The 27,108-nt window shown below is 42.3% G+C and overlaps 3 protein-coding genes across 5 annotated transcripts in view; all 3 read left to right on the top strand.

Annotated features, from left to right (window-relative positions):
• The window catches only part of kif19 (kinesin family member 19), a 35,134-nt gene extending 18,925 nt beyond the window's left edge, over positions 1-16,209 (top strand). For both annotated transcript variants that reach the window (XM_071462768.1, XM_071462767.1), the window contains exons 3-20: positions 2,523-2,633; positions 2,750-2,837; positions 4,597-4,733; positions 8,378-8,503; positions 8,619-8,813; positions 10,233-10,379; positions 10,482-10,604; positions 10,914-11,070; positions 11,190-11,364; positions 11,676-11,874; positions 11,963-12,233; positions 12,420-12,544; positions 12,666-12,829; positions 12,949-13,054; positions 13,613-13,736; positions 14,299-14,687; positions 14,839-14,998; positions 15,083-16,209. In XM_071462768.1, the coding sequence (XP_071318869.1) occupies positions 2,523-2,633; positions 2,750-2,837; positions 4,597-4,733; positions 8,378-8,503; positions 8,619-8,813; positions 10,233-10,379; positions 10,482-10,604; positions 10,914-11,070; positions 11,190-11,364; positions 11,676-11,874; positions 11,963-12,233; positions 12,420-12,544; positions 12,666-12,829; positions 12,949-13,054; positions 13,613-13,736; positions 14,299-14,687; positions 14,839-14,998; positions 15,083-15,210 (2,925 nt within the window). In that variant the 3' untranslated portion in view covers positions 15,211-16,209. The remainder of the gene's footprint in view (positions 1-2,522; positions 2,634-2,749; positions 2,838-4,596; positions 4,734-8,377; positions 8,504-8,618; positions 8,814-10,232; positions 10,380-10,481; positions 10,605-10,913; positions 11,071-11,189; positions 11,365-11,675; positions 11,875-11,962; positions 12,234-12,419; positions 12,545-12,665; positions 12,830-12,948; positions 13,055-13,612; positions 13,737-14,298; positions 14,688-14,838; positions 14,999-15,082) is intronic.
• Positions 16,210-16,338: 129 nt separating this feature from the next.
• Positions 16,339-21,547, top strand: LOC139608743 (uncharacterized). Of its 2 annotated transcripts, XM_071462770.1 has the most exons (6): positions 16,339-17,252; positions 18,497-18,768; positions 18,875-19,181; positions 19,620-19,820; positions 19,919-20,048; positions 20,125-21,547. In XM_071462770.1, the coding sequence occupies exons 3-6, from the start codon at positions 18,998-19,000 to the stop codon at positions 20,594-20,596; spliced, it is 987 nt and encodes a 328-aa protein (XP_071318871.1). In that variant the 5' UTR covers positions 16,339-17,252; positions 18,497-18,768; positions 18,875-18,997; the 3' UTR covers positions 20,597-21,547. The 2 variants fall into 2 exon arrangements, with proteins under 2 accessions (XP_071318871.1, XP_071318870.1); XM_071462769.1 differs by having other exon boundaries at positions 18,497-19,181.
• A 126-nt stretch (positions 21,548-21,673) lies between these two features.
• On the top strand, positions 21,674-26,835 carry LOC139608744 (rap1 GTPase-GDP dissociation stimulator 1-A). Its single transcript, XM_071462771.1, has 5 exons — positions 21,674-22,225; positions 23,958-24,065; positions 24,806-24,928; positions 25,151-25,276; positions 25,915-26,835. The coding sequence occupies exons 1-5, from the start codon at positions 22,132-22,134 to the stop codon at positions 26,382-26,384; spliced, it is 921 nt and encodes a 306-aa protein (XP_071318872.1). The 5' UTR covers positions 21,674-22,131; the 3' UTR covers positions 26,385-26,835.
• The last annotated feature ends 273 nt before the right edge of the window (positions 26,836-27,108 follow it).

The raw sequence follows: 27,108 nt of genomic DNA, 5'->3' as shown, positions 1-27,108 counted from the left end.
CCTTGGATCCTTATCTTCTTTCTGCAGAAGGAAAAAAAAAACAGGTTTAAAAGACATATCTTGAGCCCAATGAAGGAGTTGTCTCAAAGGACGAACAAGTAGTGGTGTTGCTTCATCTTTCCCACCTCTCCATCTTTCCTCTTTCCCCCTCTTTAGTTCTTCATCCCCCCCTCCTGTCCCCATTTTCGTTGATTGCAGCTTGTGCAAGCTTGCCGTGCTCCCCGCCTTCACCCGTTGTTGTCAGTTTATTAAAAGTGAAATCTCTCCTCTTGAATTTCAATTGAGAGGCTTCAAAGTGAGCGGCTCAGTGGTTGAGGTGGTCATCAAACAAGCCGGGTGCTTCAGCATTAGAGGCCTCAGAGGACTCTCCAGGCCCGCTGCTGAACGGAGCATATCAGCTGAAAAACCTGGCAAACTCCCAGCTGATCCCTTGTTTTGTGTTTTGATGGATTATCCACTTAAGGCCTTCGCTGTTTTACTGGCATGATGTCCATGTAAGACAACTGAGTGGCATCTTGTTTTACTTTATCTGCCGGGGATTAAAGCGCTCGGTTTATCTATAATAACTCCTCAGTAGAAAGTGTTTTCAAGCAATGGAGGGAACTTTTCCCTGCTGTTATAGCGCGCTTTTTCCGATATGTTGTGTGAATATGTTTCAGTTTTCCTTTTCTTTTTATGTCCTGAAGAAGATAACATCACAGACTCTTTGTCAAAATTGTCCGTCTTTAAAGATTAAATCCCCTTTCAGACAGCACATCTCCAGCTGATTCGAGTTACAGGCCATGTTGCGTCATCTGATTCGTTGTTGCCTTTGAGAACAGCACCGGCGTTTGACATTTTCTGCTGTAAAATGTGAACTTCAAAGCCTTGACAATAGACAATAACATCTTTTTTTTAGGGGTGTGGTGAGTTAACATGGGGTGATGACTGTCCGCCGTTGATGGCATGGTCCATCGGCCTAACCCATCAGAGGTGTTACTTCCTTTAAGCTATGTACAACCTGCCAAGCCAGTTGCTCTCACACTGATTCAGTGTTTTGTCAACAGCATTGGAATATGCTGTGCAATTTCTGCTCAGCATTTGTCCCTGAAGGGTTTTTTCGAGAGCTGTGATTTACTGATGATAGCAGCTTAGTTCTAGGCCTTGTCAAACAGCACAATTGGCACAATGACACGTGTCAATCTCCATGTATTAACATACAACGTGATTCTGCTGCTCAGACTGTCACGTGCACAAAAACATAATTTTAGCAAACACAACCTGTCTCCATGTTCCTGTTGAATTCACTTGCTGTCCTCCAGATGCCATGAATGTCTTTGACATGTGGGCCGCTTGTTGGGTCATTATGTTCTATGAGCAGGAGTCACAGTATGGCAGATGGCTTAGATGGATTCACATCCAAGTGCACAAGTGCTCAAAAAGACAGCTTCCCTTGACACTTCTATTCTTTTTGATAACAATTTCTATCTCAATTATTGCTAATGAAATGACATTTATTCGGATAATTTGAGTTTATTTCTAATTGTGAAAATTACAAAATCAAAAAGCTTGTTTCTCTTTGTCTCCCTGCTCTTATATGTGACTTTGCTTTTCTCCATTCATTTTCTTCCAGTCTGATCTGAAAACACAAAATTACATTTGCACCAGACTCATTTGAAATTGTACAGTGTGTCTCAGTGCTGCAGTTGCATTGTTCAGCTGCATGATGATTTGGCCCCCATAATTGAATTTAGGAGCAAAATAAACACAGAAATAGAATTGCAAATTGGTGTGACGCTGATACTGAGTATATTTATTGTCACAATAAACCAATAAATGACCAGTTACAGTAAGCTGGGTCAGTTAAGATGTTTCCCTGACACCACCTGCTGAATGTGGGAAAACGAGTAAGCAAGTATGCAAAGAAGTTAAAAGGGGATCCCTTAAAGAAAGCTGCCATTAAATGCTTAAATTGTCACAATATCCACTTTTGTATGATTAATACTGTTGATAACTAACACATTATGGTTGAGATAAAAGCTTATAACCAGATTTAATAATTTGCTGAGATGATAGCTACAACTGTGATGCCTGTTAGTTATCCAGCTGCACCTGCAGACATGCACAGTGTCTCACCCATCTGCACCCATCTGCAACAGACAGAGAGCCATCTGCATTTTATGCTAGCCAGCCCTAACAGCTGAAGCTACAGCTGTGCAGTTTACCTCCTTTTTAATTTCTTTTGCAGCTATGCATTAACACACATTATAATCTAAACAGGTAGTAAATAATAACAGACAAAAATTATAATTTCCTACTCTGTGATCCATTCAGTTACAGTGAAATGTAGTTGGAACAATATTATCGGACGTCCCAGCTGCCACATTCTCAAATTGACAGCCAAAGCACGTTTCTTCATTAGCTAAACTTTCCAAAGTGACCGACAAGAGATATCGTGAAGTTAATGGGCTGCTCACACGTCATTATTAGCTTGGAATCTAATCACTGCTCTCCTCTCTTCCTCCCCTCCTCCTCATCATTAGATGGTGGTTCTGATGGACCCCATGGAGGACCCGGATGACATCCTGCGTGCCAACCGCTCCAGGGAGAAGACTTATATGTTTGACGTGGCATTCGACTACTCAGCCAATCAGGTCAGTCGAAAGCAACAGTTCAAATAAATCAAAAACTAAATTAAATTCATACAAATTTGGCACTGCATTTATGTTCATATTGGACTTGAATCTTTTATTTTCTTCCTCCTGTGCAGGAGGAGGTGTATCGAGCTACAACCAAAGGGCTGATTGAGGGCCTCATATCAGGCTACAATGCCACAGTGTTTGCCTACGGACCCACAGGTTTGTATGTGTGTTGCAGGTGATCCAGGTTGATTGCCTATGACTCTTTTTCATGGAGATGTACCATCCACCAATCTCTTTCTGGCCCTTAATCTCTAGTCAGCCTCAGTCTGTCTTTGGAGGGTTTTAAATTTTAGTGCAGCTCTGATTAGAAAATGAGTCATGCTTCACCTCCCAGTGGCCAGGTTCAGGTTGTGAGAGAACAGTTCACCGCTATTTCTCCATTTAAGTTACCCATCTGTCTCTATGATTATTCCTTCTGTCTCAGAGATTCACAGCAGGCGTTTTAAATGTGTGTGTTCACCAGTGTGCTCAGACCAGCCAAGGTTGAATTAAAATAGCACAGCTTGAACATTCAGTCTTATGCATATAGTTAACACTTTTAGATTTATCTGTAGCATTTATCTTTGATGAGATGACATTTCAAAATATTTTTATAGTCATAGTGGACACAGGATTGACATATTATGACCTTGTAAAGTTGTTGCAGAAAAGTTGTTAGCAAACAGTTGCCTATTTACCCATGTTTGCGATAATTGCTCGAAGATAAGGAGTAGCATCATTTGAAGTTGTGACTCTGGCGTCTGGACAAATTTGAGTCCAGAGTTCACTCTCTTCTAACTCCTGAGGGATCTATCTGGTTCATTAGCTGCTAAATGCTCCCCTATGTTCGACGGCTACCCGCTAATTTTGTCCGTCTGGTCTAGTGCTGGCCACGTAGCATGAAGTGGGTTTAATAGACCTTTTTTTGCTGAAATCAGCTGCAGACAGTGCTGATGAGAGCAGTGCGTAAGAGCCAAAACAGTAAGGTTAGACACATAAAACCAAAACAATGAGCTGAAAGATGCTAAAACCCTGAGGGGGAACCTGCAGAGTTGGTGATAATTATCTGTGGGTTTGTTGATACAAGTGACCTCTTTCACATTATACATAGTCATTTTTCATTCATTGTTTCTGTAAAATGATCAAGAAAGAAATCAACAAGTCTAAACATTATGTGTAAATATCAATACCATCCTGAAACTATGATATCTTGTATTCTTGCTTTTCAAGACAATTTTAACAAAGAAAAGTATTTGACAGTTGTTGACACACAAAACCTATAATGCAAAAACGATAATTATCCAGAAATTATACATAAGTTCTAGCTGAAATAAGGACATGTTAAATTTTGCTATTGCTACATAGCCAACGTTAGCATTAACAGCTGTTTACTTACCAGTCTAGAAGAAACATTGCGAGTTCAGCATCAAACTTAAATCTATCAAACATAAAACTTAAATCTATCGCTAGTTGGAAAGTAATGCCTATGTTAACTCTTGTCTCTATCACGTCTTCTACTGAAGTTAGCATGCTAACAAAGCTAGCCCTGGCCCATCTCGTCACTTTCTGACATCGACTCATCCTAAGCCTCCAATCTGCCCTGAAGACATTGCACTGCTCAGAGGGCTTATTATAACGTCATGTCTTGTAAATGCATTGATGGCCGAAGCTCTTGTCAAGCAACAATTACCACCACCCACTCCAGACAGGAAACCACATTCAGCAGTAGAGAAAACCTACAAATAGCCCCTTTAAAACAAGGTTAGCCACAATAGCATGTAGTTTAATAATCTAACAAGCTGTGCGTGTTTCCTACAAGTTAGGCAATGCACCAGTTTTTAACAGCACCATACCACTGAGTACCTGAGGGTATACTGTACATGTGTCTCTCTTGAACCAAGCTGATATTTTCTTAAATTTTCTTTTCTGTTTTCAGGTTGTGGGAAGACGTACACCATGTTGGGGACAGACAAGGAGCCTGGCATCTACGTTCGCACGTTAAATGACCTGTTCCGTGCCATTGAGGAGACCAGTGACGACATGCTGTACAGCGTCTCCATGTCCTACCTGGAGGTCAGAACTTTGCCTACAACGTGTGTCCAGACGTGTACTCTCATCAGTAACGCAAAGTGTCAATGATGACACATCTTGTAATTAGCCTGCAGCGGGGCTTGAAATGTTATAGCCATTAGCTTGATTGCTCACTCACAGTTTAGAGATTTCTACTGATCTCTACACATCTGAACCGCAGATATCCATCTCAGTTTCTGTCGACTTCTTCTTTCACGGTGATAACAACTACGGTTGCGAGCATCATTTATAGCTTGTCCTGATGCCATTTTTATGCCTCCTGAAAAGCACTTTGCCTTTTATACCATTGTTGTTGGTGCTGCACAAATACACTTACCTTGCCTCCCCTTCGTTATTGAAACCGTAAAGACTTACTGCCGCTGTCTTGAAAGGAGAGTTGCCATCTGTCTTTTTCATAACAGAAGTGAAATGCAAAGTGCACCACTGGACCATTTTTGAACTTCTATAACCTGCTATCATTTGTAGTTGTTGTTGCTTGTCTCAAGCTGACCCTTTCAATGCCCATTTAGCAGCTTTTGCAAGTTGCATTGTTAGAGGAGGCGATTACTGTCAACAGTGGTGTCTGAAAGGCTGTACATTAAAGTGAAGCAGCAATTTCTCCAATTCACTGTGGTTTCTCCCATTTTTCATATAGCCTTTCTTTTCTTTTCTTTCTCCTTCCTTATAGCATAGCAAAGCCAAACTACTATCAGAAATCCCACTTTAAAAAGATATAATTGCAGCTTTTTTTTTTTTAGTTTGTGACTCTGTGACATTCTCTGTAGTAAAAATACAAACTATTGACTAATTGTTTTCTCTCCTGCCAACACAGAGTGTATGTGAACGTCATTGATTAGCTGGCTGTCGGCTGTGGTGTTTACAAAGTGCAACTTTTAATGGAAAACAAGAGGCAAAGTGAGGAGAGATGGGGTGAAGTGAGGCAACATGAGGCGACGCAAAACACTGGAGTGTCAGCGTTTGTTTTTGAGCATAATGGAATAGAGATTTGCTGTAGACATCACAAAGACTTAAAGGCCACTATAGATGGTTCAAGACTTACAAACATTACTGTAGGTAAAGAGACTTTACACACTGCACTGTATAAGAGCTTTTATTGCACAGAGGCCTGCAGTGCATTAGGTGTGGAGCAATCCGTGGTCCTGCTAGCTGAGTTTTATCTCTGCCTTTGTCAGAGGATGATGAAGCACAGATAAGACAGCAGGCTGATGATGGTAGTTTCTCACTGTGCCTGCTGGCTGTGGTCCCACACCTCATTACCGAGAAGCGGGTAAAGCTCAGACTGTGTGTTTAATGACAAAGCCATTAAAAGCATTGGGTACAATGGAGTTGGCTCATTTGACTCTGATAGCAGTAACTGAGCTTCACTTGTGTGACCTTAGTATTCCTATGTAATGAGGTAATTTGTGTCTTTTCTTGACTGGAACTGAAATTGGTGTAGCGGTACAATGAGTTGACAGTGTGTATGGGTTTCATCTGCATAAAGTTTCAATTTCAAATGATCTATTTGTACTTTTCACCTTGCATGTAGCAGCGACTTGCATGAACTTTGGAAATGAAATGCCTCATTCAGGATCTTTTTTTTCTGATTTTGAGCAAACAATTTGCCCATAATCATTTCGCTCTTGTAAGTCATTTAGGAAAAGATGTCAGCATGAATATAAAGAAGAATGAGTCATATTTATTCAGAGATGTTCAAGCTGTCAGGAGAAGAAATGAGTGAGAAAAAGAGAAAATGCCTGGAGAGAAACTAAAGAAAGGGATAAAGACAGAAAGACTGAGACAGTGGTGATTATTACCTTGTATAAAAAGAGCAAATATAAAAGGAGCATACAGCCTTTAACAGAAAATGGAAATGGTACAATATAAGTGCAAATTTTGTCTGTTGGGAGGAAGGTTTGCATCAGACATCGACATTACATTTTGTGTTTTCAGCACCAAACACTGTGATTATGTTCAGTGATTGACAATGTTATTGAAGCTTAGCTCTTCAGTGGCACTCTGGGGGGGTGGAAGTGAATATTTTCCCATTAAAATGCCAGTCATAGAGTCTGCCTGTTGTCTGACCTGCGCCGAGCTCTTCGGGATGCATCCTGACATGAGGCTTACTGTGTGTGACGTGTGTGTTTGCTGTTTCCACGGAGCAATCTGTTGCCACTGTCCCCACACAGAGGTTAAATGCCATTTTATGGCCACAGTGCACACATCTACTCCTTTTCTTGTCTCTTTCACACGTGCAATCTCTAAAACACACACACAGACACATACATCTAATACAAATAAATATACAGTGTAGAGATTTAAAAAAAAAAAAAAAAAAATCACCAGTCTTCCATCCCCTCTTTCTTTTATGTTTATTCTGGATTTGCTCCCTGTTTTTCCCACATTTAGCTGGGATGACAGTCAGTCTGTTGGTCAGTCAATGCACCACTTCCAGGCTTAAAATATTCAACAAATACTGAACTGGATATATTGGCATGAAACTGGAAACTGAAAAAGTCCTTTGACTTTTCCTCCAGAACCAGCCTGAGGTTCACATTTGTGGTTTTGAGTGAGTGGTTTATTTGAATGTGTGAGGTATTGATCTATATTTAATGGATTACCGATCAGTTGGAGTGTACGCACTATTTTGAATATAGCGCATATCAGTGCACGTCTGCGTAGGAATATGGTAGTTCAACGGTAGTTCAACAGTTGAGAAAATGTAGTTCCAAAGGAAAGGGCAGTTTAACAGCAAGATAAAGCAGTAAACATTTGTGAAAAGATTCAAAACAAACCGTTTTTGGTGGGCTTTTTTTTTTTTAAGTGGCTAAAACACTTTTCTTCGGCTGTCCCTGTCCTCAACAATACATCGCTCAGTTTCTGTGTCGGTGCTCTGGACGGTTTCTTTTAACTGCCACTGCCCTGATCTGAATCTACTGCAGGTAAATAAACTGTAATAACTCTGTTGACCTGCTGATTTTTTAATCAAACACAAAAAACAGGTCAATTTTTTTACTTTTATTCAGTATTTTGGTTTATAGCCAGTTAGTAGCAAAGCTTATTGTAAGTTTAGCCTCACAGAGCGGCTAGCATGGCTGTGCACTCTTAGTCAAGTTCAATCTCCTCCAGCAATGAAAGTGTGCAGACGGAAAAAATAACAGAACAAACAGCCAGCTGCCAGTGTCAGTAAAAGCGTCCCCATTTTTCAGAGTTTGTGGCTGGGGTCTGCTTGACAAATAAAAACTGCTGGGTGGTTTGTCAAGAGTGGTCACTTTCCAGGATGTCACTTCCTACAGCGGGCTTTTATGTGGGTAGATGGGCTTTTGCTGCACCTTCAATAGCAGTGTGAAAGAGGAGCGCTGACACTGGCTTGACAACATGCCACCCAAGAAGTTGTGGTTTCTGAATGACAAGCTGCAGAAAATATAGTACTTGATGTTTTTGTACCTGGTCTGGGTGTGAGTAGGAGGCCTGAGAGCCTGAATGGAGCCTTTTCTATGGACATGTTTCCAGTTGATTCACGTCTGTAACTTAAGGAACATAACTTATGGAGGTCGAGCAAAAAACATAAGCTTTTGCATTTGTTTTTATCTTTGTTGCAGATGCATTCAGCTGATGATTTTATATTTCTATATGTGTCTTTTTAGATCTATAACGAGATGATCCGTGACCTGTTGAACCCATCCTCAGGCTTCTTGGACCTCAGAGAAGACTCAAAGGGAGTGATTCAGGTTGCCGGCATCACTGAGGTCTCTACCATCAATGCCCAAGAGGTGAGATAAGTTACATAACCCTGCGCCACATGACTCATTTATTTTAATCAAAACATTCAGATTTCATCCATGGCAACTGCACGCACCACAAAGAACTCCGCCTGTGTGTTGTCAGATCATGGAACTGCTGATGAAGGGGAACAAACAGCGCACCCAGGAGCCCACGGCCGCCAATCAGACGTCATCTCGCTCCCATGCTGTGCTGCAGGTGGCCGTCAAGCAGCAGAGCCGCTGTCGAGACGTCCTGCAGGAGGTCCGCTTCGCGCGCCTCTTCATGATCGACCTCGCCGGCTCAGAACGAGCGGCACAGGTGTGTGTGTGTGTGTGTGTGTGTGTATACACTCAGTCAGGAGGTGTTTTAATGGCTGTAAGTGTGTTTAATTGGGAGTTGTACAGGTGGAGAGTCACTTGTTGTGTGTGAGCACCTGTGCAGGTGCTGTTGCTTTTGTCAGCAACTTTTCTGTCAGAGTCAAGTTCAAAGACTTCGGTAAAGTGTCCATTACTAACACTGCTCCTTTTAAGCCTGTACGGATACATTACGCATGTGTGGCCCTAAAACTACAAGGGCCTGCTCTGTGAGTGTGTCTGCCTCTCACTGTAGTCTGCTCACTGGGGATGCTTGGCAGCCAGTCTTAACAACAGTCAGCGGAGTGAGTTTCCCATAAACCTCAGGAGACTTTAATAAAAGCCTCTTTATATTATGGCCATTATGGTCCAGTGTGCTGTTTATTAAAGTAACACACTGACCTTTTGACAAATGGGATCACGTTATAGTGCAACATGATGCTTTACGCCTTTATAAAAGCAAGTTAAAGCTGTCATTGGCAGTGGGGGAAAGTACTTGTAGTTTGAGTATTTCCATTTCACGCCACTGAATACTTCTACTGAGCCATATGTATTTGACCGAGTTACTTTAGAAATAGTCTACAAAATAGCGACATGTCTGAAGATGGCTTCCACCAGTAATAATAATGGAATATAAGATTATTCTCTAATTTAGTACTCTAAGAAACAAAAGGAAAAAGTAGTAAAAGATCAAGAGCAGCTTCATGATTGCCAAATACAATTTTACAGCCCAGCCAGCCACATGCTGTTTAACTCACTGTCAGTAGTAAAGTGGATACTTGTGTGGAGAAGAGCAGGCCTGTATTATCAGACTGAGAGAGAAGATTATCTGTGAGCCGCTTCTTTGACCTCTGTTTAGGAAGTCAAGTGAGGACGTCGAAAAGTATTTGTTCAGTTTGTCGTTAGCTGTTTTTCAAGTCTGCTTTTGTCGCTCAGATAAATAGCTCGTCATTGTCGCCCATCTTAACACTGCCACATCTTCGCACAATACAAGAATAAGTCAGTGGGTGAGATCACTTATTTACCATGGAGACTATTGATGAAAAGCACATATGGCCTCCATTAGGAAGCAAGGAGAACAGAGTGTTGTTTGTCACTTGAGGGCTGGGGGAACATTTTCCCTGCCTCCGCTGAAGAGGAGCTCATGCAGTTCGTGAGAGGTGAAGCCGATTTAGTTCCGCTCAGTATTGATGGATGAAAGGTAGGAGGTAATGCCATCTCCTGGGCAAGAGCAGAAACATGACAATTACTCTGAAAGACACAGCCACAAGCCTACGCGTTCATGCTTTTGACTTTCATCTCTTAACCAAGGCATAAAATGTCCAAAAAAAAATATTTTAAAAGATCTGTTTTTCTCACTCACGTCCATCTGTCTGTCTGTTAGACTCAGAACAGGGGTCAGCGGTTGAAAGAGGGGGCCCACATCAACCGCTCCCTCCTGGCTTTGGGCAACTGCATCAACGCCCTGAGTGACAAAAATGGCAACAAGTACGTCAACTATCGAGACAGCAAGTTGACTCGCCTCCTAAAGGTATGACCATTTTAATTATTTATTTATCGTACCTGTGTTTTATTTTTTAGCTCTGGTATTCATGTTTTTTTTTTCCCTCCTTCTGACATCTTTGATTGACAGGACTCTTTGGGCGGGAACAGCCGAACTGTCATGATAGCTCATATTAGCCCCGCCTCTGTGGCTTTTGAGGAGTCTCGTAACACGTTGACGTATGCTGACCGTGCCAAAAGTATTCGCACACGGGTGAGCTCAGAACTCATATTGTAATATTTTAGCTACTCATCTGCCTTTACTAATTTCATAGAGATCAGTACACTTAATGCTACAATCAAATATATTACATTTCTTGAAAATATCCTTACTAGGCACATGCAGCTTTACAAGGAGTTAAGAGCAGATTTTATATCTTATTTCTACTGATTGTAAGACATTTACTGCCAATAAAGCAGATCCAAGTAGAGCCACAGAATTTCAGAAACCAAATTCAGACGTTTGCAGCCAGAAAATCCAATTTTCAGTGTGAAATTTGACACCCATCACTGTGTGCTTCAGGTAAAGAAGAACCTGATAAATGTGTCATACCACATTGCTCAGTACACCAACATCATCTCAGACCTGCGCTGCGAGATCCAGCGGCTCAAGAAAAAGATTGCAGATCAGGCGAGCCGCCAGGTCAACTCAGACCGGGCTGACATCCGCCATGTCCAGGGTAAAGTCTTGTGACATGAAGACAGAAAGAATATCTGCCCAATAAAGCTGTGTTTTTTAATATTTGTAATGACTGTTTCCTTTTTACCCCCTTCTGCTCCTCCTCTGCCTCTCTCGTAGCTGAAGTCCAGGCTCACTCCAGCCAACAAAGTCGGGCGGAGATGGACCAGTTGAGGGAGCAGCTCCTGGATGCCTTCCGCCAACAAATGGAGATCAGGAAGAGCCTGATGGAGCTGGAAAACAGCAACATGGAGATCCAGATCGACACCTCCAAACACCTGCTAACCATTGCAGAGTCAGTGATTAGCATTTACATCATCTGACAATATACATGTAGGATCCAGTTAGTTTTATTCCAGCTCCGGTCAACACTCAAACCACTGATCAAATCTAAATTAGTGTGGAAGGTGTGTTGAACACCAGGTATCCATAGCAAGCATAGTCAGAGTCAGTACAACTTGTTATGATGAAACACACCTAACCATGGGTTTGACTGACAACAGTCAGTCTTTAAATGATTTGGGCAGTGTTCATTCAAATGTAGCTGTAAAAAACTGTTTTATAAAATTATTGCTGGCAGTTAAAATGTAGATTTTTTTTTCCTAGCTGGGAGCAGGAGCGGAGCAGGCGCAGGAGGAAGTGGCGTGCAGAAAGGAGAAAGGAAAGTGTCAATAAGGATGAAAGCGAGAAAGACTCTGACTCACCAGAGTCTCCCCCTGACAGCACTGAGACCCAGGAGGTGGCGATTGCCCGAGAAAATCTGGTCACACTCATGGCTGAACAGAAAAGGATTCACAAACAGAAGGTAGAAGAGTTGGTGTACTTCTTGAAAAATAAGAGGGAATCATAGTTTTATATAATCTAATCTGAGCTCCTGTTGCTTCTCCACTAAGGCGTTGCTCGAGCGCAGGTTTCTGGAGCTTCGAGATCGCGCCCGTCGCTTGGAGGAGCTGCTGCCTCGGCGGGTGAGCTCAGAGGAGCAGCGCGAGGTCCTGGGCCTCCTCTGCAAGGTCCACGAGCTGGAGATCGAGAACGCAGAGATGCAGTCCCACGCACTGCTCAAGGACAACGTCATCCGGCAGAAGAACTTTGTGGTGCAGCGCTTTGAGCAGCACAGACACCTGTGTGACGAGATCATTCAGCAGCAGAGACGGTTCATTGATGGTGAGTCTGTCAGCGTTTAGCTGCAACAATCTGAGGAACTAATCAGTCAATCAAAAGAAATTAATCGGCCACTGTTTTGAAAGTGATTTAATTTCAGGGAAAAATTTAAATGGTTCCTAATCTAGTTTTTGCTTTTGGTACAATGCATTTCTAGTTTACTGAATTATACGTGTGTCTGTGTCACAGACCACAGTCTGCTAGTGCCCCCCCACCTCCAGGAGCTCTATGATATCTACATGAGGGAACTGGATGAGAGGAAGCTGGACAGAGCCATGGCCCTGGATAAGGTGACCACCAGACACACCATCAAGGTAACTCCCAGTTATACACATCAAATTAAGTAACTTAATAACTGTGCAATATAAATAAGAAGGTGTTTCATATCATATGATATGAAAAAAACCCTAATAAACGCTGTGCTCTCATTTCAAGGAGGGCTCTCTACCTAAGATCAGCTTGCCCAGTCAGGGACGTGACAACATGCAGGACGTGGACTCAGACCAGGAGAGTGTCCGCGCCGTGTGCCCTGATAACAGACGAGGCCAAGCCAAAATTCGCAGACACACCTTGCCACCCATTCTGCCTGAGCCTGAGCTGTAAGAGGACATCTGGTTCATGTTTCCCATTTAGAGTTCATACAACAAACTGCTTTTAAAGAATAATAACAAGGTTCTTTGAGATTCTTAGTTGTGTTCTGTTTTCTCCCCTGTGTCAGAGACAATAACCGGGTTTTTAAGAGCAGCCCTCACGCCAGGCAGATGAAAAACTCGGCTGTAATGACGCCGCCCCCCATACACATTAATGGGAAAGGCAACAGAGAGGTGAGGACACTTCTAATAGGCAGTATTTACCCTTGTCTGTGCCCGTTCAATAACTATCCCTGAGAGATGCTTCATGTTGGAATTAATACAGCCTTGTCAGTTGTTGTTTTTTCACTTCAAATAATGTGGTTATCTGTTTGAATTAAACTCACACAGATGTTTCACTCAGCTAGAACCTTTTCATTTCCAGCCCACACGCCTCCATAAAAGAATCTGCAACATAAGCTGTCACAAGTATTCACACTCGGCTCTTATATTCAAGGCTTTTGCTCAGCTTTCCAGGTTGAAATTTCCAAACAAGCAGAATTGCACCTTTGTTCCAGGCTTGAAATAATATTACCTCCATCTAATTTTCTCTCTATGCAAATGTTTCAGGGGTGTGACTCATAGACAAGATGAGGTAATGAGAGCTAGAATACAAATGCCTCATTCAAAGTGAAAATATTTTGGAGAGACACAGAATTGATGAAGATGGCACTCAACCTGACCTCGGCTGAAAGCAAAGCATCCCGGTGAATGTCTGATCATAATGTGGCACTCTGCATCTCATGTCTGCAGCTGCAGCCGCTGGCTCCTGAGAGCTCTCTGAGCTACAGCCACCTCAGCCACAGTGTCAGCAGCCACCTGGACTCATCGCCCGAGAGCAGCGAGGCCGGCGCCGACGTCCCCCTTTCACGAAATGGTAAGATGTTCAAACATCCTTTTAGTGAGTGAAGGGTCATTGAACAGAAATTTTCTTCAGCCAATTTCCTGAAATTTCAGGATACAGAAAAGTGCAACCTTATTCACAGCTGGAGGCACTTTATGGACCTGTTTGAATTCACTTTTTAACTTTGCTGTTCAGGATATTTCAACTTTGTTGTACTTGTACTTTAATGATAGGGCTGCATCTCGTGATCTTTTTTCAGTTGTTTGGTCACTAAAATGTCACAGTGATTCCTATAGCCCAGGATGTTTTAGTCCAAAACCCAATTAATGTATTAATGGTATACAATAGAAAAATAAAGCAATTTATATTTCGTATTTTTTCCTTATAAATAACTATGGAAATTCTGTTTATTATAATTTCAGCACTAATTAATGGTTAGTTTTTGCCCAGAAAAACATGATAAGTGATTCTCTTTCTGGAGTTGCCCTTTGATGGACATTCCCTCCTCTCTACCGGATCCACATCCCTCACTGAGAAGGCAGAAGTAAGAAAGGGTGGGAAATGTTATAATAAACCTCTTGTTGTTTCCCCACAGAGCGGCAGCAGATCCTAAAGGGGGTCCAGAATATTGTAGTAAAAGCTGCCCGTCGACGCTCCAAAGCCCTGGAGCTGGACGCCTTGCGGCTACCCCCTCCCGCCTCTCCCTTGGACCCCAAGAAGCAGAAAAGCAGCCTCTCTTTGAGCGAGGCACCCCCAAGAGGTTTGCCAATTCGGCGCGGCAGGCAGCCCAGCCCTGAGCTCAGACATGCCACCTCAGACGACAACCTGTCCAGCAGCACCGGGGAGGGACCCGGCCTGCAGGTGACCTGGACGCGCCCACGTAACCGTCAGGTTGCCACCAAGAACCAAACGCCCAGAGAGGCAGACTTTGAGGCTCGCCGCAAGAAGAGGCGCTCACGCTCTTTCGAGGTCACTGGTCAAGCAGTGAGTATCATGTATTTGCAGTATGTTCAGTATTACTACTTAAACTCTTCAGAGTACCTCTTCAGGAGATGCTGACATATTTGTGTAAGCTGCACTGATTTTTATACAGGTAAGCAATCAGTCAGTCACTAGTTTTTCCTCTCACTTGCAGCTTCCTCAAACCAAGACAACCACAGCTCAGAGGTTCCGCCCTCTGGACAGCACATCAGACCCCCACCTCCACATTAACGGTCAGCCCCAGGCCCCCATGCTGCGTCCCCAGTACAGAGGGGTCCCTCCTCTTTCCAAAGTCAGGGTACCCCAGCAAACAGGTAAACCGCCGTCACTGTCAGTGGAAACAGTGACATTCCTCTTAAATTGTCTGTTTATTGATCTTTGTCTTTGTCCCTCCACAGGCTCGAACGCAGAGTCCTCCACAGCCCACATGAATAACCTGAAGCGAGGGCCCCAGCTGCGGCAGCCCCAGCCCCTCCTCTACATCACCACCACTGGCACTGGGGGTCAGCGCACACGCAGACACTGAGCCATCGCCCGCGTCCACCCTCCACACCAGCACTAACACCCAAACCAGCTGAGCCTGAGGGGGAGAGCACACACACCCACCCCCAGCCCGATTAAAACGAACACTTAACCCCTCAGTGACTGACATGAGGCAAGATAGTGAGGCAGTATGATGGAGACAACCAGACAGGAGCTGGTACCTCCACACAGGTCTCCTCTGTGCTTTACTGAGCGATGGCGCTGACAGGCTCTGAAACCTACAAGCCTACAGATGCCAAAGATTGCTAGACGTACAGTGTGTGTTCCGTTCTGTCACGTGTTTCCACTTTAAGCTTGCTGTCGTGCTGAGTTGCTCGTGTTATCGTCAAGTCAGGATGGAGTCAAGCTCATTCTGAATGCAACACTGTACTAATGTTTGTGCATTATGAGTATATACAGTCTGGTAACGTTCTGTGCTTGTAATGAAGGCCAGAAACATTAAGCTAATGAGGGATGTTTATGGGGCTAAACCTCACAGTAATGATGTAAATGAGTGTTGAGGGAAAACACTGGCTTTATTAGACAAAGGATAAAAAATCTTGAGAGTCTATTACACTAATGGAAGTGTAAAAACTGTATAATGAGCAAAGGCCTACTGTTGAAATGTTTCGGTATCAATGTTTCTAGTAGTGAGGTTGTTTCAGTTTAATGACACTGATAATTGAGGTAAAAAAAATACTTGATCATCTTGATTGTTGTGCACTTCTGGATTTAAACTCAACATTGTATTCTCACATGCCCCAGGTCTATGCCTTTTCTTACCCAAACTTGACTGTTAAATGTCAAACTTTGTTTGTTTGTGTAGATACACACTATAGTACCACAGGTTAGTTAGCTGTATTTGTAATTAATTATTTAAACTGTTGCCTTTTCTTTTATGTTGTTGTCATTGACATTTTTTTCATATTTACTACTTTCTATGCTTTATTTTGTACATTTTTTTTAATTTGTACCCAAATAAATTCAAATGAAATATGGTAAATGTTGCTTATAAAATGTGTGTTTGCAGGTAACAAACAAAAGTGTGCATCAAATACTTTTACACAGTTTTGGTCCTATGCTTAAGGCTAAAATACCCTGTAATGTCATGGAAATGAGACTGTAGTGTGAGACGGCACACAGGACTCATGTAATAATCTAAAATGTCCACTAGATGTTGCACAGTGGCCACAGTTGGGATGAAGCTTATTGAGCCACCCAGCTTCCAGGCTTCTGATGGACCATCTCTACTGACAACACAAGTTTCTCCAACTGCAGAGATTTGTAGTTTAGTTCGCTTGATTTAGCAGTCATAACTTACATTTTGTGATCTTACTCATTTTGTAAAGGTTTTTATGCTTGATATTTTAGAAGTTGCATTTTTATTTTACACATTAAATTACAAGCAGCATTATTTTCAGTGCTATTTTATTTTCTATAATTGTGTATAAATATCATTATTTCTGTAACTGTGGGTGGAGTATAGCTTGGAAATGATTATTGCTCAGTCTCCTGTGTGCGGGTCCACGCAGGAGCAGTGTGTTAGACCAGTTTATACAGTGGTTGGTTGCAGGTACAGAATATTTTTGGCTGCAAAACTATTTAAGTGATTAAAAATGTCTATGAAACACACATTATTTAATAGCATTATAAAAGTACTTTCACAATGACTCCAGAAAGTAAGTATAACATTCTGAAAACGTCGTCTTTCTTCAACTTGAATACTTTGGATCTCGAGTAAAAGACACAAAAAATACGCGAACAATGCTTAAGTATGAGATTTCATCCCATTGTATTTAGAGAAGCTGAATCGGAAGTACCGCCTCCTCTGCTTTACCGACACCGCTCTCGTCCAATGACAAATCACTCGTCGCGTGATTGATGCGCCGCTCAGCCAATGAGCGGCGGGACTGCGGCTCTCCAGCGGTAGTGCACGTACAGCTGATTTGCAACCCGCCGAAGCAACAGCAGAGAAGGAGAAAAAATGTCGCTGTCTTCGACGTGGACCGTTCTAGGATCAGTGTCCTGCTAGGAGACGGTAATTCGGTGAGTGGGACCGCCGTCACTGGTTGCGTCTGAATCCGGTGCGTCCCGTTCAGAACCGCGGCCGGTTGTCGGTAGTTTTGCCGTTACTGCTTCACGTTTCAGGCCTGCTGTTAAAAAAAAACAAAAAAACGGCAGCAGCCCCTCATGGCAGCCATGATGAATTTTAGTTAAGATGAAATGTTGTGTTGTTAAAATTTTTTTTTTTTTTTTTTAACGCATGCCACTTTGATAATTAAATGCTGATAAAACAGGTGGAAACAACAAAGCTTTGGTTTATTTTGCTGTTATTTTCCCTCTTTAGTTAATAGATTTCATGTTAAACAGGCATTCACATCCGCTGTCTAAAGTTATCACGGGAGTTTAATTATTATACCTCGACAGATGCTGTGTCCTCTTGCTTTGACTCTTTTCTTCCTGCAGAGAAACAGACACAACATTTTATTATTATTTCATTTATTTATTTTACACTAAACTGTGACCACTGAACTGCCTACATCACTTATTTGTCTTATCTAGTATCATCATCAGTCTTCTTGCATCACAGCCGGTGAATAAATGTAAAACTAATACTCACTTTTTTTTCCATAATAGGCATTTTGAATTAAAGAAGATTAAATTATTTTTTTTTTAAATTACACTTTGGAAAAATCATCAGGATTGCCTGTGTTTATGTGACTGCATCATTTAGTTTAATGGTAATGACAAAATACCTTATCACATTCTTAGGTAATTAAACTGAAATACTTTTGCCTCACAATATGTTTCTAATTGTAAATATATAAAATGTGGCTTGATGTCAGATTTTCAGTAACACTCCACTTTTTTACCTTTTCCATCTGATATTAGTGTAGCAAAGGTCACCTCTCTGGAGAGATTAGCTGTAATGAAGTTTGGCCCATTTACAATCAAGTGGTTGTGTCCAGTCCTCAAACTGAATTCCAACCAAATAAACACTAATTTCACAATGGCAGTTGGATATTTTTATTCCCCTAAACAAGCAGGAATGAACCGAGTTTTGCTTTTCCAACAGCTAAGTGTTGAATGTCTATCAGTTTGATAGACATGTCATCAATACATTACCACACACACTATGGTTTGTTAATAGATTCCTCAAATGTGGTTAAGGCATTTTAATAAGAGTTTTCATTTGAAATTATTTAAAATGTTTTGATGGTCAGTTACAAATTCAAAAACAACTTAAATCTTTGGCTCTAAATGTGATTTTGCTTTATTTTCTCTTTCAGAATGAAACTTCTGCTGTGGAGCTGCCATGAGTGATTCCAGCCTTTTATGAAACTGTACAAAGAAAGTGAAATGTTCTAACCGCTTCAGTGTGGGAGGTTTTGCCTTGACTAGAGAGAGAGAGAGAGAGTCAGCTTGCCTTCCCTTTTTTGCCCGGTCAGCTTCAAACATAAGCATTTAAAAAGAGAAGGGTATACTGTAACACTACATGGGCCTCTAAGGCAACCTGATCTGATATTTACAGCCTCTGGAGCCTCGTCCTTCAGCTAGAAAGGTAAAATTTCAGCAAAGACATGGATCCATCTGCTAGGGTGGTGAGTCTGGATGCCCAGGGGAACATGGTTTTCACGGTGGTAAAGCCAGTCATGGGCATCTTTCAGGTCTCTTCAGACCAGGCCGGCAGTGTAGCGCAAGGGGGCATCGGTCTGCAGGGTTTATCTGAAAACACACTGGTCCTCCCTCAAGTGCAAGGCCAGGCTCAGCTGGATCAGAACCAGGTGGAAATGCACACCATGCAGCCCCATGTTCCGCCCCAGATGCAGGTTTCTGGCCCAGTCCAGACCGAGGACGTGTCTCAGAATCAGGAGCCGCTACCAAACTCAAGCACACACTCAGAGTCCAGTGTCCACGTGCCATTTGCAGAGGTGTCATCACTCCTGGATCCCAACATGAAAGGATCTAAGGCTCGTAAGTGGCTAGAAGTTTGAGGATTAGACCTTTTTGAATATCCATCAAACTGCGTAGGCATTGGGGTTGGGTTACGATCACTGGTTCTCTTATAGAGCTAGTTTCAAGGAGGTAAAGCTTGAATTTTTTATATCTTCTCTTTTCTTTTTAAAAGAGCAATGAACACAACATTCAGGTCACTGAGCCCATTTACAAATTCATTATTTACATCATCATTATAATTGTATAATGAGAGTTCTTCAGTGTCTATTTTATGGTTTAGTTATTCAAAACCTTTGTCACTTAAAATGATTCAAAGCTAAGCCTTAATAAATAAAAAAGACAAGGGATTTGGATTTGATGAGCAAATCCAACATGCTATTCGGATTTGATTAAATGCTACTTCCCAGCCCTACTGTGCTGATGCATTCACCTCTCGTTGTGTTGCTCTACTTTCAGGGAAGTATCTGATCTCGTACGATGAAATTAAACGGCGCCTGCAGGCCCCAGAGAAGATGTCGCTGCGCTCCCTGGCAGCGTACACTCGGGTCAGCAGAGGCCCAGCCAGCAAGAAAACGCTCCTAGAGTCGCTTAATGTACTCGGCCTCACACCAAGCACGACTACCTCTGTGTCCTCCTCGTTCTCCAAACTCACAGAAGGTGACAGATGTGTGCTTGTGTGTGTGTGAAGTCATGTTTAAATTTGAGAATTGCAAGAGACTCACAATTTTCATGTTTAAATTTGTGTGTGTTCTCAGGCGACACCAGGGCTTTGTGTGATGATATGAAAGATTTCGCCCATGACTATGTTGACTACAGCAACATGGCTAAACAGCTCATCCCAGAGACAAACACGGTTCAACACTGGTCCAAAATTATTGAAACCAAGTATGTACTGTATGTGCTTTGTATTCAAGCCTGTTTTCTGCTGTCAATGTTCTTTAACGCTGTCTTTTTCTCTCAGGAACCACCTGGAGGATATGAGGAAATGTTTCAACGACCCGGTCAACAGTGGTGCGTTTGACAGCGTCACTCATGGCCTCGGCCTGGGAATGTTAGACGTTGCACTGGACATGATCGTCATGGTGATTGAACAGCAGATTCGCATCTTGTCCGGTGCAGCGGCGTCAGACCCCGCTGACTCCGGTCTGCCAACGCGGCGTATACGCAGGCGCCACCGCAAAACCCGCTCAGCTGACACTGAGAAGCCTCACAAGGTTTCGGAAGGGGTCAAAGAGCAAGGGAAGGCCATTTCAAAAGGCAAGGGGCGGGGCAAAGCCAGGAAGAAAATAAGACAGGAAACTGGAGTTGTTGGTCCCGTGGAAACCCAAGCAGAGCAGTGCAAGGCGGATGATGTGGAGAGCAACGTCCTTACCCTGGTTTCTGTGGGATATGAGACCGTTTCCAGTGGTCTCAATGCAGCCGGAACAGTTTGACAACTGGTCACATGACTGGTCTAAAGAACCAATCATAGGCCCAGTCAAAGGGACACTCAGTGATGGGACACAAGCGCTGCACTAGATGAGTTGGGTTGAGCTGCTGCGAAGGCGATGACAGCCTGTGATGACCTCAGCATCAGAGTATAATGTCACATTTTTATCGCTGGAATCAGCAGGCGCTTAGCTTAGCTTAGCATAAAGACTGGAAACAGAGGAACAGCTAGCCTGGCTCTGTCTACATGTGAAAATCCACCTACAAGCAACTCTGATAATACGTCTCATTTGTTTAATCTGTACACGAAAACCTAAAGAATGAAAACAACAAGTAGTGTTAAGTGTTGGACTGTTTCTCGACTGTAATATGTCACATTTTTATTCATGAGTTTTATGCTGTTAGACAGATTTATTACCTGTAGACAGAGCCAGGCAAGTTGTTGCCCCGTTTCCAGTCTTTATGCTAAGCTAAGCTAACGAGCTGCTGCAACATGTTCCCTGTACAGATGTGAGAAAGTTGTCGACCTTCTCATCAAACTGTTGGCAAGAAAGCCATTAAACACATTTCCCAAAATGTTGAATCATTTCTTTTCAGTAAATCCTGTTTTTTTTTTTAACTTGCAGGTTTTGTATGTTAGATGTCTAAACTGAATCCTATCATATATTATTTTTTCATCCTAGGTTTTTAGTGAACAGACAAACAGCTGTATGTAAAATGTAAACATGCTGAAAACCTGTCCGTGCACAGGAACAGGAACAGAAAATATCACAGGTCTGGATTATATATTTGTTTTGCTGGTGGTACAGTACAATGTCTCCTGTTCTCCTGTTGTATTTATTGTCTAGACTTCCTGTTTTATTGTTCTGTACTAGAGTAATGCAAATAATTTTCTGTTTTTACTGGAACCTCGAGAGCTGAGTAAAATATAAATTAATTTTATAACAACTTTGAAACTGTTATTGTTTTGTGATTTCATTTAGCAGTCTAAGTGACTTTAGGAAATTTATTTTAACAAGTCCAGTTCCTGAGATGTTTCAGAAATGGAGGTGAGGGTTAGAAAGGTTAAAGAGAGTTCAAAATTGCACTCCAACCCTGTTTGACATTCTCCATTCTGGGAAAAATGTACTTGTGTACAGACACAGACGCCAGATACCTGTCTGTGTTGTTGTTTTGGCTCGGATTTTCTAGAAGCCGAAAGGCATTGTGGGAGATTTTAGGGCTGTAGAAATACACTCAGCAGAGTCAGCCAAGTGCTAATACCTTACCGGTACACACACACACACAGGGAGGGGGAGAGAGAACAGCTTTAGTGAGGATTTTCTCTGTATTAACCCTGACGGAGGACAGAGCCAGCTGGAGTACAAGGAAACAAACACGTTCAGAAAACAGCCTGAAAAAATCTTATTTTGAAACAAAATCATAGCGTAAGATGGGTAGAGGGGGGTGTATCAGTGTGAGTAAAGTGAGATGCAGATTAGGATGAAGTAGGTTTTTTGAAGCTAATGACTCCAATGACCAGCACCAAAAGCGGAGCAGAATGGGACACCCTAATGTGCCGCTCACGTACAGCTACACACGTCCCCACAGGGACAAACGCAGATCCAGTCGACTGCAACCGTACACACCAAACGGTGAGTTGAACGGATTCTTTACAGTGTAAAAGTTGGTGATCAGAACATGTAGGATCACGACATCGGCGACTGACTCACTTTGTTTCATGCTCCACATTTACACATGGGATCTGTCCGGTGCAGCCAGACTTTTACTGTCAGACACTGAGCAGCTTAATTAGGCAAGTTAGAGGTTAACGTCTGTGTTTAAAGGCACCTCAGTAGTAGTTTTTGATGTGGTGACATGTTTTCTTACCTGGTTAAGGGATTAAACCAGTGATCTTTATATTAATCTTTAAAAGGCCACATCAGTGTTTTTGTCCTTAACAGCAAATCATATGGATTTTACTAATTTCCTTTGAGAATCCTCAAATGCATGGTATAATAAAGTTTTAGAATATTTAATGTATTTTTCCCATCATACAAGACAGCCATTGTTTTGTGTTAATCTCTGCACAATATGACAATAAAGGAGACTCTTGAAACTTGCACTTGAACAAGGCTGCATTATTTTTGCCAATTTACATTATCAGTGTGTGGTGATGCAGTTCCAGTGCAGATTGACTGGACTGTTGCACCAAATTAACTGTGCACATTTCAATGCAACTGATTTTCTTACCATATGGAAATGACTGGAAACCAATGGCTGCCAGGAAAAGTAGGTAAAACAAGCACAGCAGGACAATTTGTAAAATGATTATATGCGATGTAAGGTGCATATGAGTTGTGGTCCTTTAAGCCTCCTCATATGTCTCCACATGCTCGTGCCTTCAGTTAATGGTCCGATGTTTGCTGAAATGAAGGCTGGGAACACAGTGTCCATATTACTAATCACTATCTGTCACTGGCCTCTGTGTAAGTTAACTTAAAAAGAGAATTGGCCTGGTAACTGGAGGGTTTTATGTTTGCACAGAGCAGCTGGGAAAACCTGACCAGGAAAGTGGTTTTTACTGTTGAAGTGTCCTTGACCAGAGAACCTGGTAAGAAGCTGGTCAGGTGTGCAGCAGGAAATGGACAGCAGCTCAGAGACATCCAGACTGCTGCTGCAACTCAGTTTTAAAACGGTTTCAACACAATTTAATATAGAAGACAGTAAGTGAACCAAATATCCTTCAGTGGCACTGCCCTGTGGTGGATGTTTAGTGAGTGATATTGATTTAATAGAGTGCCAGTGGTCAGTCCACCACTTTGGCCCAGGCTGATATTTCCCAACCACTGCTGGATGAATTGTAATGGATGAATTGTGTACAGACATTCATGACACATTTTCAGTTTTCCCAATACTTTGTTTTACAGCCACATCAGACAACACAACTCTAATGCCTTTCCCATCAGCCTCAGATGCTGGTCAGGAAATGTTAGCACGCTAAAACACTAAACTAACACTAAACCAAGGTAGTGACACCTGCTAAACATGCTAGTATTGACATTGGGTATATATTAGCATGCTGTCGTTAGCATTTAGCTCAAAGCACCACTGTGCAGCTGCACACAGCTGCTGGCGTGACTCTAGACTTATTGTCTTTTTTTCATTGTCTCCTGTTCAAAATGCATTTCTCATGGAGACTCCCAGTTGTACTATACTGTTTATACTTGCAGGATTTTCTCACACTGTGTTTTCATGTGCTTTTTTATGAGCGACCCTGCTTCTCCCTACCAGCTGTAATGACTTTCATATTTCTTATGCTCCCATACAGCATCCATATCCTTTAACTTGTGCCCCATTTTATGACCCTTAATAATCTCCCCACAGACAACCTGAACAATGCTTTAGGCGCCATCAGAGTCCTTGGTCTGGAGCTGATCGAGGATGAACTTAAACCACATCTGAACACAGTGCTCACCAACATTAAGGAGAGGAGTGAGTTCATTTACACTCTTTTCCACTGTGTCTATCTCATTTCTAATTGGAATTTATTACAGGCTATGAAATCCCACAAGCCCCAGCTATAACACTGCCTGCTAGACGGCATAAAATATCACAGCCTGTCATAGGCTTGGTGGTATAATGAGGGGATTCAGGGTTATTTTTTGTGTCTTTCATTTGATGTGATTTGAATTGCAAAATGTAGACAGCTCACCTACCACATGCAATTTACATATTTATGTTCTTCCATACCAGTATACCTTAACACAGCATGTCTCCCACCTCTAGTGGCAATAACAGCTCCCCATCCTGAACATGGGGAGCTGTAGAAAAACACACGCACCTGCGAGGAATGGGGATCTGGGGGTTGAGAGGCTGTGAAGGGATCAATTGTATGACAGTTGTAAGTCCCTGGTAGACGTTAAGCTGTATTTGTGTCTCCCAGCAAGAGAGCAACAGGGGGGAGAGAGGCAGAAGAGGTAAAGACAGGTCATAGAGATCAAGCAGAGTAAGGATGGAAAACCCGTAAAGACAGAATTCAGTGCCATTCTGTTCAAAGATTAGAGGGACAAATCACTGCAGCTGCTACAAATTCACACAATTTCATCCTTCAAGTCAAAATTTTCTCCGGCTCTTTGGCTTTCTTTGCCTCTTTAAGTTTTTTTTAATATGGTATGTTTCTAATGCACTTATGTCAGTGTTGTGTTTACATGTGTAATTCCACTTGTGTCCAGAGAAAGGCGCTGCTGAGCAGGTGGTGATCAGTGGGATCCTGCCGATCCTGGCGCTGTCTCTGAGGAGCAGGGGGCCCCTCACTCTGCTCACTGCAAGACTAGTGGCTGAACTCGCCAAGGAGTGTAAGTTATTTAAACAGATATGTGTCAATTAGAATTTATTTACACATAATTTCTTACTTTAGTTTATAAAGTGTGTGAAATCCGCCACATGCTGGAGCCTCAAGCTTTTCATTCTCGGAGGTCATTTCCTGTTGCCTGCCCTGAAACCCTGCTGGCTCTTGTATTGTCGTTTTACGTTCACTCATTTAGTTATTTGTTTGTTGTTTGTTTGTTTCCTTTCAGCTGTGGTTCGTAAAGGTTTTGGTGACTCAGGCTTGGTTACGGCTCTGTTATCAGTGCTGACCAGCACAGACCAAGAACTGCTCCTTCACGCTGCAAGGGCCATTTCACGGATGTCTTATGACAGCTGTAAGTGAAGGACGCCACTTAGAAATCTCTCCTGACAAGTTCGGGAGATAAATTCCCAGTTTTTTAATTTTATTTTGTTTTGTTCACGTTCATGCTGTAGCTCCTGTCATGAATTGTAATGCATATGTGGCATTAAATGAGACCATTCCCAGCACGACTTGAAGCCTCCTCCAAGATCCAGTTTGGGTTTTACATTGTTTGAGTTAAGGTCAAATCTTTCCTTTGCTGTAAAGCAATTAAAAATAATGTTTATTGTACAGAGAAATGACTGAAGGACGTGTTCCTCACTGGCAAACAAGAGTAAAGAAGGTAAAAATCTCATCATACGACCTGGAGCAAATGAATGGCACAGATGACAAAATCACCTCCTTCATGTTTAACCTCTTGGTAAAACACACAGTAAAAGGTAGAGAAAAGTTACAACAGAATTTATGTGAAATGAAGTTTGCCACTTTGCCACTGTTGTGAGACAGAAAATACCAAATCACCTTGGCCTTGGCTCCATTTGCTTTCTTCCTCCTCAGGTACAGTCAGGTTTATAAGAAGAAATGTGCCTCATTCCAGTGAATTTAACAATGTGAATGTTTTCAACTTGAAATAATTATTTTCTCTGCTCTCCATGTTCCTGTCTCCCTCAGCGAAGCAGCAGGAGCTGTTACTACGTCGAGGTGCCGTGCCTCGTCTTGTTGCCATTCTGATTCGCTTTCCTGACAAGGAGGCCCTGGAGGAGGTGTGCCTTCAGGCCCTGTGTAACCTCAGCGGCATGGGAGTGGCAGAGGAGGCAGGGATGGTCTGGGAGAGGGGTGCGTCTGTGAGGCCGGGGGAGTCCGTGTTTCATGGCGTTTCTCCTCACACATGTGGTTTTGCCTCCTCTGTGACTCTTGTGCGCGTGTCTCAGTGGGCACCGGGTCAATACGCGGTCAACATCGAGGTTTTCCAGCGCTGCTCCTCCTCCTTCTGGAACCTTCACGGGAACAAGCGGACTCCTCGTTGGTTCCCCTTCTCCAGCTTGTGGAGTTCAAATCTGTACAGGCTGATCAAGTTCTCTACGAGGAGCGTTCCTCGGACAAAAAGTCTGAAGACTCGCGTGTTCCACACTTTTCTCTGACAAACATCATGGCCTAATTCAACTGGCAAATGAAACTCTCGGACGATACCACTGAGTGTTGATGTGCACCAGAACATCAGGGAACGTTTACACATGATTAACCTGAACATGCACGCGTGGGTCTCTGTATCTCTGTTCCTGTTGGCTTTTATCTGATGTTCTTCTTTTTGTTGCCGATCCTTGGAAAAGGATAGTTTTGTTCCAAAAATGGACTTTTTAACCACAGTTAGTGGGACTATGCTACAGGGTACTGTTTTGTCTTTGTGCAATAATTGAATCAAGGATAAGGAAACTTACACAATTCATAAAAAAAAAGTATGTATCCAAACATGAAAAGTTTAAAGATGAATATGACGTCCTTGCTGGTGATTTGTTCACAAGTGCTTGAAATCATTAAGAATTTCAATTTCAGGCAGCAATATTGATATATTTGATATATATATATATATATATATATATATATATATATATATATATATATATTTTTTTTTTTTTTTTTTTTTTTTTTTTTTTTTAATATTGGCAAAAAGCATACACATGCACACACTTGTGCAAATGAAGCACTTCCATTATCAATTTGTGTGCATGAGTTAAAAAAAACCCTGGGACCTGTCAAGATCCATGAGTTTGTCCTGTTTCCTTTTTTGTCTTTTTCCATTTCATCAATGCTCAACCTTTTGGGTGACTTGCTGCACCTTACAGGATGGCGAAGTAGTTTGAGAGA

The sequence above is a fragment of the Trachinotus anak genome, unplaced genomic scaffold (assembly GCF_046630095.1).
Source record: "Trachinotus anak isolate AG129_WGS33_773 ecotype Australia unplaced genomic scaffold, CSIRO_AGI_Tana_v1 ptg000025l, whole genome shotgun sequence".
Lineage (NCBI taxonomy): Eukaryota > Metazoa > Chordata > Actinopteri > Carangiformes > Carangidae > Trachinotus > Trachinotus anak.
The sequence above is the reverse complement of the archived record's forward strand: the minus strand, read 5'-3'. Positions and strand labels throughout refer to the sequence as shown.

Coding starts and splice junctions, on each gene's coding strand:
- LOC139608743 (XM_071462769.1), top strand. CDS start 18,788: ATGGATCCATCTGCTAGGGTGGTGAGTCTGGATGCCCAGGGGAACATG. Junction 19,182..19,619: donor CATGAAAGGATCTAAGGCTC/GTAAGTGGCTAG, acceptor CTCTACTTTCAG/GGAAGTATCTGATCTCGTAC. Junction 19,821..19,918: donor GTTCTCCAAACTCACAGAAG/GTGACAGATGTG, acceptor GTGTGTTCTCAG/GCGACACCAGGGCTTTGTGT.
- LOC139608744 (XM_071462771.1), top strand. CDS start 22,132: ATGGGACACCCTAATGTGCCGCTCACGTACAGCTACACACGTCCCCAC. Junction 22,226..23,957: donor GCAACCGTACACACCAAACG/GTGAGTTGAACG, acceptor ATCTCCCCACAG/ACAACCTGAACAATGCTTTA. Junction 25,277..25,914: donor ACGGATGTCTTATGACAGCT/GTAAGTGAAGGA, acceptor TGTCTCCCTCAG/CGAAGCAGCAGGAGCTGTTA.